Source organism: Bactrocera tryoni, chromosome 3, assembly GCF_016617805.1.
Source record: "Bactrocera tryoni isolate S06 chromosome 3, CSIRO_BtryS06_freeze2, whole genome shotgun sequence".
NCBI lineage: Eukaryota > Metazoa > Arthropoda > Insecta > Diptera > Tephritidae > Bactrocera > Bactrocera tryoni.
In genome coordinates, this window is record NC_052501.1 from 20,223,207 (window position 1) to 20,239,963 (window position 16,757).

The window sequence follows — 16,757 nt, forward strand, 5'->3', positions numbered from 1 at the left end:
TGCAGGCATATATGTATGCCATCTGCACAGATTAAGTTACTGATGCACGGATTGTTAAAATTTGATCCCGACTGATAAGTTCTGAGCCAATACAAACAAGCGTCGAATCAGAAGATGTGATGAGATTTTCAAGAATTGTTTCTTTAACTTTTACGATGTTACGACCATTAACGACTCGCATGGGGCAAGTTTTCGATAACTTCATGACCTTCATTGCATCCGTTATGCCACTCAAATATAAAGAAAGATTGTACCAAATGGTGAAAAAAAATTGTTTATTCGATATGCTCGCGCAGTTCGGATTATATTTGATCAGATAGTATTGTTATGTTATATTGTCAAAACTAGTATCTAGATTGTGCTTTGAGAAAGAAGCTCCGTGAAACAATACTGATATGTTGTATGACAAAATGACCTTGTGACAGTGAGGATCACAGATAATACAATTTTACATTAATTTTCTGTTATAAGGAAGCTTAGTATTAATGTAATTGCAGTTTCTTTACCGCTGTGCTTTCGCTTCACTTCACAATAGTAGAAAATAATGCGCTAAGAATGATTAAACGTATTACAAGAGACTTTAATAGCCTCTGTTCAGACTTAAACCTGTTGAGAATAGTTTGTTAAAAGAAAAAAAATATTCTCCTTTCAAAGTTCACATATAAACATTTTTTTACAATATTAGGGCAACTTTTAGCTTTATAGGTTGAACATTTTTCATCAAGAGATCATTTACCTTCCAGATTATATGAAGTCACACTAAGACTCTCTGGAGATTTAGTAAATATTGGCAATTTATCTATTGAGACATCATTTTAAAGAAATTATATATTATATCAGTAAACTTGATTCCGTTATGTTTACTGCAATCGGCGTTTCTTAGATTTGGTTTAGTTTGTTGCTTAAGTCTTTTGTTTATATGGTACTTTATAAAGAACGAGAAGTAAAACCGAAAATGATCACTAGATGAGTAAATAGTGCTAATTCATTCGTGTTAAAGTTTCTCTAATAGAACCTTGCGACAAAAGCAAACACTTCCAAAGCAGTAAAAATTAGCATTTTCTTTTTTTTATATCATACCCAGCCCAGTATTTTTCAATATTTTTTAAGCAGGTGTAGAACGCTTTAAGCCTTTTCTTGGACGGATTTCTATAGCAGCGAGCCTTTATAAAGTAAGTAATTACTTGGAATATTTATATTTTATAAAAAATATATATTTTATTTATTTTTGTTTTGTTTTTGTATAAAATCGTGTATATAAAATTTTAAATATTACAAAATATAATATTTTAGATTACATATAGATACATATAGCAAATACAATAAATAATATGAGTGCCATTATGTAATTTTTAAGTGTATTTATTAAAAAGATAAAGCAATTTGAAAATAAACTAAGAATTTCTACGGCTTTCACTTTAAAAAAAAATAAAAAATAAAAATAAAATGAAAATAAAACTTAAAAGCTATAAACCAAAATTTATCACAAACGTTGAAATTAAATTAAATTTCATTTGGAAGCCAATGGAAAATGTGCGTTGGTGCATTGAAGTTGCGTTTGTATACATAAAAGTATAAAAATAAAATACACTAACAACTAAAAGTATGTAAATAAATGCCATGAACATGTTTAATGGAAGCGCCATAAACTTATTGCTTGACCGTTAGCTGATCAAATATGCAAATAACTGTTATTAAAGATGATGATGCGTTGGGATGTGATGCTTGGAGCCTGCAATTGGCAATTTCAGGGCGTATGAGGAACATTTCTACACTTAAGCGGCGCTTATACACACACACACAGAGAGAGAGAGAGATTTACATGCCCTCACACGTGGCCATGCACGCCTCATAGCTGGAGAAGTTGTTCTCGTTGCCATCGCAGCCACCGAATTTGAACTCCACACAAGTTTTGCGGCTGGGATCGTAGCTGAAGCGCGGTATGAGCGCGCGGCAGACGCCCTTGCGTATCGGCATGCGGCAGAAGGTTTCCGGTGCTGTGCGCCCTGAGACGGGCACATCGTCCAGTGAGACGGCATCGAAGAAATCGCCGACATCGTCGTACAGGTCCATGGGACGCGCCTGCACGGTGGGTGCGTAGCTGGTAAGCAGCAGCAGAAGTGAGAGTAAACAGGCAAAGCTGAAGGCGTAGCGCAGCATAATCAGGCGTTTGTTGTTGGCACTTTGGTATTGCATTGTTGTAGATTTTTTTCACTTTCAAAGTCTTTATTTTAAAAGTAACTAAATGATTTTCACTTCTTCTTTAGTTTTTAGAAAATTTTCACTCAACAATTTTTTTTTTTAATTTATTGCTGTTTTAGAAACTTTAAGTTTGTTTTTGGTTTTCTCGCTAAGTCACTTTATGGTTGATGTTTGCAGTCAAACTGAACTCGTTGCGGTTATGCTACGCGATTTTATATGAGCCTGCGCTGTGTGGGGGCTAGCGTGGTCGCCGGCAGCCAGCGAATTCAACCAAAGCCAACATTACCACCAACACAGCCGCAGCAATTGGCAACAACTACGCACATGAGTGTGTCTGTATGTGTGTGTTGCCAGCAACGATCGTCAACAGCATATAACGAGTAAACGGTTAAAGCTACTCTCCTACTATCTCTCCACTAGCGAGTTGGTCGCATAATTGTTCTCTCTTGCGTCGGCTTCGCGTCGTACAACGCCTACTGGCTTTCTCTTTGCTCTTGAACAATTGTCTGTTTGTAGTTTAGTTGCAATTGTTGCGGGTAATTCCCATGCAAACAAATAATTTGTTGTGTGTGTAAAAAATAAAAATATTTCTGCGTATTTTTTTGCGCCATCATTCATATTGATGTATGTGTGTAGGCGCTCAGTGCCGCTCGGCACGCTTCACGCACTCTACTATGCCGCGGTTCGAGCGGTGAAGCGGTGTGTTTACTTATTTTTAGCACCTGTTGGCACAGTGACGACGCATGCGTCACGTTGCATACGCACATTGGTGAAATACCAGTTAAGTGAGGTCTATTTGTATTCGCGAATCGCGACATAAAATCGATGACGTCAAATTAGTTAGCGCTCAGGCCCACAAAGTAAGTATGGTTTATGGGAAATCACAAAAAGGTAAATAAGTACCCAAAAATATGCAGATTGTACATATGTATGTATGTATACGGTGTTTATTTTTAGTGGTAATGAAATTTTCGAAGATATCAAAATAGACCTATGAGCTTGACATTTATGTCCTGTACACTTTCAAAAATTTCTTTTACAGACTTACACTGAAACAAAAAAATCTGCGAATTTCTGGTTTATTTTCAATTTTTGGACTGCGAACAATTCTGAAGTGGCTCTAAGCTTCCTTACTTTCAGAAAAAACTAATACCTTTTGATTTTCGAGCGGCTTAGCGTGTTTCTTTTGGTTTCGGTTCATTTTTCATCTCTTCATTCTGATGATTGTTGACTTGTTGGCATGACAAACTCATAAACCCATTCCTCATCGGCATTATAATGCTCTCCATGAATGTGGGCTCTGAATTCGCATGATCAAGCGTATCCAAAGAGATCGGTAGTCCTTTTGAAAAACTTCAGCTTTAGCGGGACGAGTCGATCAATAATGCGTTTCATACCCAAAATATTCAGCAATATCATTCGAACGGACTTCCGAGAGATGCCAGGCTGTCTTGCCACCGTTCTAGCATTTGGTTTTCAAGCATCATATCCTTCACTTCTTTCTAATATTTTCAACAGTTGAAAAAGTCGAAGGTTGTCCAGAACGGGACATGTCTTCAACGACCTCTCGACCATCTTTGAAAGTTCTGTACCACTTGTAGGATTGTGTTTTTAATAAAACTTCAACTACAAATTCCGTGTTTTTTTTTACCACAATGTATACTTTCTATTCTCTATGTAATTTAAATATGTTATATACATATGCGGAACGGAAGCACGAGCCCAGATAAAAAAAAAATTTCGTCTAAAACGATATAGAGTCAAGGGTCTTCACGGCTCAAGTATGATGATTTTGTATCTTGCTCAGTTTATTGTAACAGGTTTTTTCGATGTGTGGTTTTTAATGAGGGAATACTCTTAACGAAGCTGATATTTTTAACAGATGTTGCTTGAAAAGTCCGGCGCGCCTTAACCTCGAGAAAAACTTGGATTATTTAGTAAGTCTCGGAAAAGTTGAAGTCAAGTTAAGAGGAATTTTATTGTAGCCCTTTGCTCCTTCCGCCGAGCTGAGCTATAGGAGACAATATACTGGACCATTTGGTTTGCCATTTCATAATGAACAAACTAACTCTGAAATGATGAGTTTAGTTCCAACAAGACGGCGTAGCATGTAGTCAACAAAACAATACATTTTTGAACGAAACTTTTAGCGACTATTATCTCGCGTTGTGAGCCTCTGGAATATGGCCTCCACGGTCGTTTAATGTAACCACTGGACTATTTTTTGTGGGATTATATGAAGTCGCTTGACTACGCAGCAAAGTCCGAGACAATTGGCACATTAGAAGAGAATAGGATAGTAATTGTTGCAAAAAGTTATGGAAAATTGTCTAAAAAACACCCTTTACTTAAAATTATTTTCGGATGTTTAGTATTTATGAATAATTTATAATGGTTGGTGGTCATTACTTCATTGAAAAAGATATTTTTATTAGTTGATAAGCCACTTATCATTTATTTAAAACTTTATACAACTATCAGTTCCGTTTGTTTCAGATTACACTCTTAACACCACAACACAATATTTTATTAGAGTATAAAAATAAAATACAATAATTTTATTTAACCAGCAAAAACAAATGTTACTATTCAACTAAAATCGATAAGTGCGGTGACTTCCCCCATTGTTTGTCTCTTTATTTTTATACACGAAGACTCTAATTAAAATTCACTTGAGTGCCCGCGAGATATCAGGAATTCAATAAAATGAAGAACAACTCAATTATTTGTAAACCACCATCCGGGAAATTTTTTTAGACAAATTATAATATAGGCATACCCTTTACCTATGCTGGCACATAACGATCACAATTGAATGATATATTTTTAAATTAATATTAATTTCTTTTTTTGCGCGTTAAGTATATTTCCTAATTTAAATTTTACTCAATAGTTAACCATTTCGAGGTTCACTAATTTTTTAAAGAAAAAATACAGAAATTTCAAATTTAATAGCGAATGTTTATTATGATTCGAAAGAACATTCTTTAGCATTTATTTTTTGAAAATTCACTCTTTCAAATGTTAGCCGCGACTACGCCTCAGAGTGTTCATCCATTGAGTCTACATTTCGATGACTCCTTCGAGCATTTCGACTAGTAACTGGCGAAAGGCACGCCTGATTTTTGTTCCAAGGCCTGAATTAAGGGTCCCCATTGACTTTTTATAGGCATAATATTTGAAGAAACATGGACCGATGATTTAACCGGTCCACAAACCACAACAAACCGTTGTTTTTCTGGATGAAATGACAGATCTTGAATCTCTTTCGCTTGCTCTTCGTCTTAAATGCGGATATTTTGCTTGTTTACAAACCCATTGGGCCAGAAATGGGCCTCACCTCGGAACAAAATTTGGCTCGAAAACGTCGGAACTTTTCAAGAGGCCTTAGAGCGCTTAGTTGTGCACAAACTGTACGCTTTCATTTTAAGATTTCGACGTAAAATGCGCAAAGTCGTTCCATACGTAAGTACGAGTTGCTACGAATGGCACCAAACCGAGCGAAATCTGGTGCATGCATTTGATGATATGCACTGATTGTAAATATTAATCCATGCAATCTTCACTTTATGAGATTTCGCGAAGTTATTGATCTATTTTTTTGAGACTTTTGAAGGTTAATAAGAGAATATCCATGGAGTATTTGACAACATATCGTACAGCTTACTACTTACCAAACCAAACAAGGTTAGATCGCCGATATAATAGCCATTGGACGGATCAAATCCGGTTCAAATCCAGTAATATAGAACAGGCTGTTGTTGGGTTGTTGGAGTTCTCATTCCAAGCGATGAGAGAGATGAAACTAGTTTGATCGTGGTACTTTTGAGAGACGTCATCCTTATAAACTCAGATCCGGCTTACGACTTATGGAATCCATGCCTTGACAGCAACCAACATATGGTATGTAGTTACATTTATTTTACTTTTGAATGGTCGAGGCAAATAAATTTGAAATTTTGTATCCTTTTTACTGCCATATTTCTTTTCCATAATTTGTTTTGCCTTCACTTTCAAACGTTGCACTCTTAACTTCCACCATGCATTCCATCTTCAGCGCAGCGCTACTACTTATAGTTCTACAGTAAGTAGAGCGAGTGGAGAAGGCGCTGGCGTATGTTGCAATGTTGCAATGTGAGTTGGTGGCCAACAGCAATTTAATGCCTGGCAATCGTAAAAACGGCAAAATTATGACCGAAATGAGAATTTAATCGAGGAACGTGAGCAGAAAAATGAGGAAAACTGCAAATTGAACGCACTGCACTCACCTCGGCAAAAGGAAACATACTTGTAGCATGCGCATAAATACCCACACACACACACAACCATACATACCGTCCTCCACTGCAATGCATCTTGGGGTGGTCTCGCGTGCAACAACACATCACCGTCACTTTGTGGTGTTTTTATCTTTCATTTTGGTTTGGAAAATTTTTGCGGCCAACTGTGGCATCATCGGCGGCAACACTCAAAAAGTGCACTCATGCATTTTTTATCATCACGTTCCTGGCCCGTTCTTGTTTTGTGGCAGCGCAGAACATTTCAATCGCTTCATGGTCGCATCATGTGTCCACATACAACACAACACTGTGTGTTGTTGGGTTGCCGAAGATGAGCGCATCCTTTTTCTTGCTCTTTATGGGGCTACATTTTTGTAGTCAGTTTTTATTTAGCTCTTCTCACACACCTCCAGGGAACCGGTAAGGTGCGAAATGTGCTTGCTTCCTTCGTCGCGCAGCTAGTGCAGCGGCCTCGTGGCAAGGTGGAGGCCGTTGTGGCCCAGGACATGCCCAGGCAATTGCACAAATTAATGTCAGCCGTGCGAGTAGCTGTGTGTCTCGGCTAAAAATGCTTGTTTGTGCCCATTCGTGTTTGCTTTTCGCTTGTGCGAGTACTCGATACGTGTGCCTTGTGCCGCTTGTTGCTATCATCTTACGCTGTTGTTGTTGGGTGCTAGCGCTTCTACATTCCAAATCAACTTTTACACGTTAAGTATTTATTTGTGCCTTCGCTCTTTTTCTCATATTCCATCGCAGCAGTCGTCTTAGTGGTAATGTTGCTGCTGTAGTAGGGTTGCCATCGTCATGGCAAATGCCAGCAAGAACGTGGTAGATGACTCCAGAGACAATTTCTCAAATGAGTCAACAATAAAATTGTTTATTTTATTGGCGTACACGTTTCGTCTGTTAGCTGCCCGCACAACGCTGATTATATTTCTTGGTTTCAATATTTTTGCTTTGTTTAAAAAGTGTTGACTGCTAAGCGTAGCTAAAGAAGCGGCTTGATGCCGAGACTAAAGTTCTCTGTCGTGAAAAAGCACTGTGGACTCAGGTAGAACCATTTTAAGATGTAGAAGTCGTTCAGTCCAAGTGGAGCTGGCTGCTTGCGGCCGTCTGGTGATAAGTATAGGAGATTTCCATTTTGTACTGGTCAAAAAGGAACGTACTACCAGGATATTACCGACCTCCAACCAACATCACACAGTTCTGTTCTTACGAATCTTATTATTTTCCGCGCCCATCGGAAATCCCCGACTGTATTTCAACCTCTTAATGAAGGAGAAACTCTGCTCAGCATTTAAAGTGATAGGTTCCTAACAGCGCTTCCAAACGGGGATTTTAGTATTATAAGAATTTATACTTTTATTTCTGAATCATTGGCTAATTAAAATAATTCTAAACTTTCATATTATGTTAGGTTAAGTAAAGAGGCTGATTCCTCGTGAAGCCAAGAATAATTCCAATTGCAGAGTTAGAAACGCATGGCAGTGGTAATGTCCAGAACTTCTGGGTATGGATCAAAAAGACGTATATCGACAAAACGCATAAGCCATCTTTAAACCTTAGTCTGGCGCAAGCTGAACAATGGTGGAGAAAGTGTCAAGATGTGTCCACCTAATCTTCCTTAATGTAACTCTTATAATGTAGATGTATGTCGAATTCAGAAAGGTATATAATTGTCAGTAACAACGGGTTTAATCGAAGCGATCTTACCAGTACTGGGCTTTTCCTCTGTATTTTCAACTACGCCGGATTCCTTCTCTTATTATTAAACACTTTACTAAAAACCTCTGACTTTCAAAAGTTCTTCCGTGTGGTTTTAGGGTCTCGCCGCCGTTCGAGATCTTGCGTCATATTTCCAAAGTATCGAATTTTTAAATCAATAAGAAGCTTGCGGATTCCTTATTCGTTCCATTTGTCCTTTGTCGATTGGTGATTTGAAATTAGGATTAGAAAAGAATATTGAACGCAGAGCGCAATGTGGCGTGCGAACCCAATCATTCTTTTGGTAATAAATTTTCACGATTTGCAAACATTGTTGCGGTGTAAGGTAAGTATAAATCAAGTAACAGCTATTAAAAAGACCAACTCCGAAATATAAACAATCTCGTTATATTTTTATATTTTGGTATACTTTCAGCCAAAACTCTACCACTTTCTTCTTATTGGATAAGTGCCGATATGATCATTACCCCTGTATTCAAGTGATTAAGGTCTTACTTACTTCAAAGAATATATTTGAGGCAGGGTCAGTTCTCTGAAAAATCCCTCTTGAACAGACTTTTCATTTCTTTGAACTCGACTTTTCTACCAAATTTGTTAATATTATTAATATAACGGGTGATCCAAGAAGAGGTACTATTTTTAATAGCCTTTTTTTTGACAGATTACGCGTAAGTCGTGTCAAGCTGTCATCTTATTTTTGCTTAGTATTGTTTGGTATTTCATCATGGAACGTTTATAATCGGCCTACTGAGCATACTATTCGTAACACCATTACCCATCTTGAGACGCAGCATTCATTATTGGATAACATTCGACCGAATAGACTACGTTCAGCAAGCAGTGAATAATATAGATATATAGTATAGCATCCGTAGCTGAGAGTGCGAAGGACTTGAAGAGTCGATTCGGTGTCGTTCGCAGCAACTCGGACTGCCGTACAGAACTACTTGGCGCATTTTAAGTCGAGATCTTAAATAGAAAGCGCTAATACAACGCGTGCAAGAACTGAAGTGGCTCGACCTACCCCGCTATATGGGCTTTTGAAAAGTTTTAAGAAATTGAAGTTCACGATCTCGGCGACATTTGGTTTCAACAAGACGGCACCATGTCCCACATAAATGGATTTATTGAGAGAACACTTCGGTGAGCAGATAATTTGGTATTTGGTCGATTGCCACCATATTCGTGTGATATCACACTGTTAGACTTTCTCTATGGAGATTAGTAAAGTCTAAACTCTATGCGGACAATCCCGCTTCGATTCAGGCCCTGGAGCAAAACATCATTGGATGGACCACTTGAGACGTGACCGCGGCCAACATTTGAAAGAGATAACTTCAAAAAAGAAATGTCAAAGAATGTTATTTCGAATGAGAATAAACATTTCCCACTAAATTTAGGGAACCTGGAAATGGATCACCTATTTCGCCGCTTCACTCCACTCTTTTTGACGTAAGGAAAGGTGCAGGTAAGTTTTCGATCTTCTGCTTGAATAACCCCCTATTATTGGTGTAACTACAAACACTGTTACTCGCTGTTTCATAAATCAAATTCGAACATCGCTAAGAGCATGTCAGTAGAAGAATATTCAATGACTGTGAAGTAGAAAATTGCGATAAATCCCCAAACCACAAATGTGAACAGCTGATGCCATGCGGGCGTGTGTTCGTCTTTATGTCGGTGAGCCGAGCGGAGTGGCGTACAAAGTTCGCTTACGAGTATTATTGCTGCATTGTTTGAATCAATTTAGCTAATTTGCGCCCACGCTTGAAGCGCTGCACAGGAATAACATGTTCTATGAAAGACCTCAAGCTCCAATATGCTGTTGCATACAACACATTTGCCGCACTTATGAGCGTGCAAGTGGTGGCGACATATTAGGTTGGCAGGTGGTAAATTTGCCAGGCGTTGCTGCTGCTACAATTCCCCATGCGTTCGAATCAAAGCTGCCACTGCTACGCTGTCTTTGCCACTTCTGGTACGTCAATGTGGTTGTTGTTGCTTGGTTGCCTTTTTGTTATGCTGCCATTTTTACTATGCCATACTCGAGCTTAAGCATAAACTTTTGTTTTGTCTGACGTAATAAATTGGAAAATAGTGGCAGCACATGCCGCATGCAACGCTTTTTGTGCGTCCATGAAGATGAATGTTGCCCCAAGGACTGCATCGTGGCGTTGTCGCAGAAGATTTGCTGTGCTTGCGTGTGAACTGCGAAAAAATTCATGACCAACTTGCAGCCATTTTACGTTCATATTATTGTGCTTACGCTTTTTAAAAAAATATTTCCGTAATCTTACAGTGTATCCAATAAGTATTGCCCCTCCAAAACAAAGCATGAATGCTGACAAACGTGCGGTTGGCCAAGAGAAGTCGTTATAATGGCAAGTGAAGTGGACAATTTCACTTCTAACGAGTTTCGCACATAAATCCGATACTGATTTATTGACAGCCGTTCGACTTTAGCTGTCGAAGTGTGTTTTGCAATTATTTTATTTATTGACACGGAGTTGTGGCAAGTAGGTGGTTTCAACAAGTGTGTTGTTTTTTAGGGAAGACTAATCGCTTTTGAAGTGAAATGAGATAAACGTTCACACCAAGTGAACTCGAACTCTTGTAAAATACGATGCGATGATAGAATGCCCACTAAGTGGCCAAAATATATCAAGAACTGATGATAAATTGGGGAAAAAGCGTACCCATATGATGAGTGAACTGCTGAAAATAATGCAAATCTTAGAGACATCGGTTCAGAGTTAGTATTATTATCTGTAGAATGGATTTGAATTACGACGGTCTTATAAAGTGATCGGCATAGAAAATCTTTTGTTAGTCCATTTTGATCGGTGATTTTCTGATTTTTATAATAAAGACTTCCGTAAGAATTATTTGACAGGTAAAAGAACTGATAATTAGGAAAATCAATTCATTTCGGATTCGTAAAAATTCGTAAAAATTAAAAATTAAAACCGGGAACTGCGTCGAACACTTTCAGAGCTGGAGTGTTTTCATCCATTCGAACGAAATGACCTGGTAAGCGCAATTAATTCGCTGAACTATGTATGTTAATGTCGTCGTATATCTCATACAGCTCATCGTGCCATCGAATGCGACATTCACGTTGGCCAACGCGCAAAAAACCTTAAATCATCCGCAGAACATTTCTTTCAAAAACTCGTAATGCCGACTCATCAGATGTCGTCATCGTTCATGCCTCTGCACCATATAGCATGACGGGAATGATGAGTGACTTTTAGAGTTTGGTCTTTGTTCGGCGAGAAATGACTTTACTTCTCAATGCCTACTCTATTCGAAGTAGCACCTGTAGACAAGAGTTATACTGCGATGGATTTCAAGGCTGACATTGTTGGTGGTGTTTACGCTGGTTCCAAGATAGATGAAATTATCTACGAATTCGCAGTTATGAGTGTCAACAGTAACTTTTGAGCCAAGTCCCGAATGCGATGACTGTTGCTTTGACGACAGGAGATATTTCATTTCGCCTTCGTTCACTATCAGACCCATACTCCCTGCTTCCTTATCCAGTCTGGAGAAAGCAGAATTAACGGGGCTGTTGTTGAGAAAATTGAAATCAATATCAAGAATGTTCCTTCTCTATCTAGCTCTGAAGCTTGTATTATTTTCTTTGGCAATAATAGATTGAAGAAGTCGCACGAAAGGGAAGTCTCCTGATCTGAACCTCGCTTGGTATCGATTGGCTCGGATTCTTCCCGGTCCTAATGGAGCTTTTAATGTTGCTTAGCGTTAGCTAAGCCTTTTCGAGCTGTCGAAGGCGGCTTTAAAATCAACGAAGAGGTGGTGTGTGTCCAATCGTTGGGCATGCTTTCGTCCAACCATATTTTACAAAAGAATCTGATACATACTTCTTATTTGAACTGCTCTTTGTTGTTCTTCAGACGAGTAATTGCTATTCGAACTTCTTCTTGGTCGGGCAATGGTACGCCTACTCCATCGTCATCGATTGAGGGATAGAGTTCGACATCTTCTTGTCCTATACTTTCGCAGAAATTCATCCAGGCTGGAGAAGTATTCCTCACATAATTTTAATATGCTCTGGGTCCCCAGTCATCACTATCACCTATGGGGATTCTACAAGAGTATGCTCCTGTCTTGAAACCTTCTAAGTTAGTCCCCGCAAAATCTTTCGTAGACTTTTCGAACATTACTTCTGTCGGCAAGCTTGTCAAGATCTTGAAATTCATAATTCCTCCTCTCATCGTATCAGCTGTTCTATCGCTCTTTTCAAAGCTTGATAGAATTTTCCTATGACGGAATCTAGTACTACAAATAACTATATTTTTTGGCCCCTGACGAAGTCGATCAGCCTCAACCTGTTTGGGGATGTTTCATCATGGAGGCTGAAATTAACGATCGTTTGTGTCAAAGGATATCTTCTTTGCCACCCCGTGGTATTACTTCATTCTTTATCCTTTACAGATAAACCAGATTTAATTTGCTGCTGACAAGATAATATTTGGTGGTCGAAAAAATCTTTTCGTATTTTGTCAATAGATCTCCTCGTAGTCGTATACCCTATCTCAAGTGCTACTAATCACATTGTGTCATACCATTTAAGTGAACTTTGATTAGAAATACGACAAGACTTTTCGACTACTCAAATATTTCTAAGACTCAGCCATGGGGAGCCATAAGATCATAATTCTAAGCTAGCTTACTAATCTATTTAGGACTGGTTTCCTGTGTTATACTTTCCAAAAAGATCTTTACCTCTAAACACACACTTTATATTAATTCCCTTTTTCTAATAACAAAAAAAATTATTCCGTAATGAATTTTCTCTACCATAGTAAGATCAAATTTTCAATTTAATTTCCGAATTTACTTAATTACTTTCCGCCAAGTGCGCATTTAATTACATCATTAGGGCTTTATTTTAAATAATTGGGAAATTATGCAATATGCCAAGCACTTTCTCCCATGGCATAATTAATTAGCCGCCAAAATATGCAGATCACTTGCCATAAATAGTAAACGCGTTGATATGTATTCTTAACTGTGTATTTGTTGTTTATTGCGGTATATATGTATGTATAAGTATAAGGTATATGTGTATAATATACATATAACGATGTATGTGCATGCCGAGCTGGATGCGCAAATACTGGTGCTGGCGAATTCATCAGCTGGCGAACAATGGTGAAAATGCAGGCGTTAACGCGGTTGGCAGTTTATCATGCAAAATGAAAATTGAATAAAATTGATGACAGAAATGCCACAATCCCTTTAACAACTGGAGCGTGACCAAACAACTGACCAACCAACCAACCGGCCAAGCAAAGCAACCGGGCTAGTAAGCAGGCGACCGAATGAACAAGGCTAAAATAAACAAAATGGCGGCTGGCAACGGTGGCTGGCAATTTCACAGCATACGCCGTATGCAATGTGAAGGTATGCATGTGCATATGTATTACATTTGTAAGCTTGTGTATGTGTGTTGCTGATGGTCATGGAGACGAAACGCTAAAACCGCTGTCAATGTTGGGGATTAATCGCACCACCATAGCCGACAAACTGCCGCGTGCTTACCAAAGGCAGACGACGTAGGCGTATACACATTACACGCACATACACCCAACACATGCGCTGAAAATGTAGCAGAAGATTGCCGTCGGGAAATATTTAACACAGCGTTTTGTGGCGATTTGCTTCTATTCATGTTGTTGTTGTTTCATGAAACGTTGTTGTTGTTGTTTTATGAGATGTTTTGTTGTTATGGCGAAATGTTTTTGGTTGTATTTTCATGATATGTTGTTGTTGTTTGATGAGCTGTTGTTGTTGTTTCATGAGTCATTGCCAGTAGTTGTATGCGAAGTTGTTGCTGTTCACCGTTTACGATTTTGTTGTTGCTGTTTGGTTTTGCATTTATGGCGTTGTGCCGCAAATTTGTGTTGACAGTTACGCATAAAATTGCCACCTACAATAACGCAGCAATAATTAATTTGCATTACGATGATATAATTTACCCAGCACCGCGATCGCCCGCGTCTGCAATTCAATTCAATATTGACGTATCCTTCCGGTCAGTCGTCCTTTAAGCTAGCTTTACTCACCGGGAAAGGATAGTAGAAGGCTGTTAGCGATAGGTTGAGGCTGCAGCAGCAGCACTTCCAGCACTTTGAGCCTCTGAGCCCGGCGTGTTGATTGGCAAGGGGACCAAAGTCGAGGGCAAAGGGGCATATAGTTGGCATACTCTATTACCTGGTTCGGAGGACTGCTGCTGTTTGTGCGGATTTTGCTGGCATGATGAATTTAACTTTATTAATAAAATGCACAAGAGTTGATGGATCTGGCGAAGGGATGTGCGCGTGGAGTGGGTGCAGAGGTTGTAGGAAAGTGCCGCGGTTTGCTAGGAGTTGGCAAGCGTGAAGGGGCAACGTTCCAAAAACCAGTTGACAGAGAAGCCTGAAGTGCTTTTGGGGCAATGTGGGATGGTTCTAAAATGTCCAACTAAGGCGTGCTGCAGAGGGGTACTGCTTATAAATGCACCTACCCCTCGGCCAAAAATTCCCCTGATTTACTTTTATAACAGCTTGATCAAACCTCACCCGGACTGGTTCGTTTCTAACTGCGCGCGCAAATGTTGGCATCAGGAGGATAAAGCAGAGAATCTCAAAAGCTCTTATAGAAATCGACTCCAAAACATTCTGGGTAATGTTTCTGATATGAAGCGTGTCACCGTTATACTCGTGCAAACAACGTCTAGAAGAAGTCGCAAAAGATATGCATGCTTCGTAACGTACTCATCTGCGAACCCTACATACAAGTACATCAAAGGATCTTTTACTGCTGATGAGCGGGGTGGATCTTATATAAACTTGACTCTCAGAGTTTGTCTCGGAAAGTAATAGGACAACTTTTCTTCGGCCGCGACGGTACTTTCCGGAGCGTACGTGCAACGACTGGATTCGATAGGAGTGGCGTTCTTAGCTAACAACAAACAAGCGGCTTGGTCAGTTGTCTCCGTGCACCTGGAGAGTCATCAGGACAAACATTTCGAGCTGAAGCGCATTTCCTCTGTGAGTGGTATGTAAGACGAAAATGCAGCGTCTATTGTGGAGCAGAGGTAATGCGATTAAATTCCTGTGTGAAATTCGGTAAATCTGCGTCAGAGACGTTTGATATGATCAAGCAAGCTTACTCAATTGTTGTTGTGGCAAGAAGTGGTGTGTTTCTGATGGCACCAGGACTTTTGGAGGGCGTCTCCCCGCACAAAAGGGGAAAAATAGGCAATTCAAAGTGGGATAACGATGCTCTGGCTGTCTTTCTTTTTGACATTAAAAGGTATCGTCCACCTTTGAATTTATTTTCTCCCCGACAAACCGCTTCAACGCCAAGTTTTCTTACGTGAAAATCCTCGGCGAAATTCAAACGAAAGGCCCAACCGGGTCTCAGCAAGACATCAAGCAGCGGGATTGGAAGTTGCACCACGACAATGCCCCGGCTCACACGGACTTTCTTGTGAACAGCTATCTAATTGCTACTGGTATCCCAACGCTTTCCTGCAGCCGCCATACAGCCCCGATGTGGCCCCTGGACTCTTTTTTTTTTCTTTTGCTTGAAAACGCTGGGATGAAAGGCAAGCATTTTGAGACGATAGAGGGGATCCAAGAAGCATGCATTTTGGCCTCTCAAGGCCAAATTCCGGGAGAATGACTTCAGGACGGCCTTCATTAGCTTGGAAATCCTCTGAGGCTGGCAGCGCGGCATCGACGCAAGAGATGAGTCGTTTGGAAAGTTTTTAAAGAATTGCAAATGATTGGTCCAATAAATTGTTTCTAAATAGACTCAGTCCTATTACTTCTCCTGGACAAACCCTGTAGGTATGAATATGACTTCCTTCGAAACCAATCTAACGTAGAAAAGTGATCTCTTCAAAAAATGACTGAAAACGACCAAAAACTAAAATTCGCTGGGAATGGACTGGAAGACCATCGCAAATCAAGCGGTATTGACACAGGAGCATTAGATTTCCCAGTCCGGGTCAAATTCTGATCACCATCAGTTCTAGAAATTGTAATAGTGAATAGCACGCTTGAGGGATAAAATTTTAAAATATCAAGTTCTATCGGGATTATAAAATGCGACCCTATTAAGCCCTTAAAACATTTTTATATTCGCACACACACATATACATTACACACTTTTGATGCTTGTATAAGCATTATAGCTTCTCGCACAACTCAATTCTAATTTTAGTAATCTTGCTTTTAATTAAAATTCACTGGCGGCGTTTTCATGTCAATCGCGTTCCATTTTAAACCCTACACATTGACATATTACACGCATACAAACATACTTGTATACTGTGTATGCTTCTCTGCATATTTTCATATTCCCGACATGAGTAAGCGCTTTGTTTTGTGCGCTTCAAAGTGGAAACCCCACGAACGAATTTAAAGGATATTCCATCAGAAATTACCGGTACACACTATAAATACATACAGACAAACATATATGTATGTATAACCACATAACTTTATTGCCGCGGCTTTGTCAAAGTGCATAAATACC

General features: G+C 39.3%; 1 protein-coding gene across 1 annotated transcript; it reads right to left on the bottom strand.

Moving 5' to 3' along the window:
* Window positions 1–1,483: 1,483 nt before the first annotated feature.
* LOC120772189 (kunitz-type serine protease inhibitor 4-like) lies at window positions 1,484–2,359 on the bottom strand. Its single transcript, XM_040100655.1, has one exon. The coding sequence runs from the start codon at window positions 2,194–2,196 to the stop codon at window positions 1,819–1,821; it is 378 nt and encodes a 125-aa protein (XP_039956589.1). The 5' UTR covers window positions 2,197–2,359; the 3' UTR covers window positions 1,484–1,818.
* Between the last annotated feature and the right edge of the window lie 14,398 nt (window positions 2,360–16,757).

Excerpts from the sequence above, each read along its gene's own strand:
- LOC120772189 (XM_040100655.1), bottom strand. The coding sequence starts at position 2,196 with ATGCAATACCAAAGTGCCAACAACAAACGCCTGATTATGCTGCGCTAC.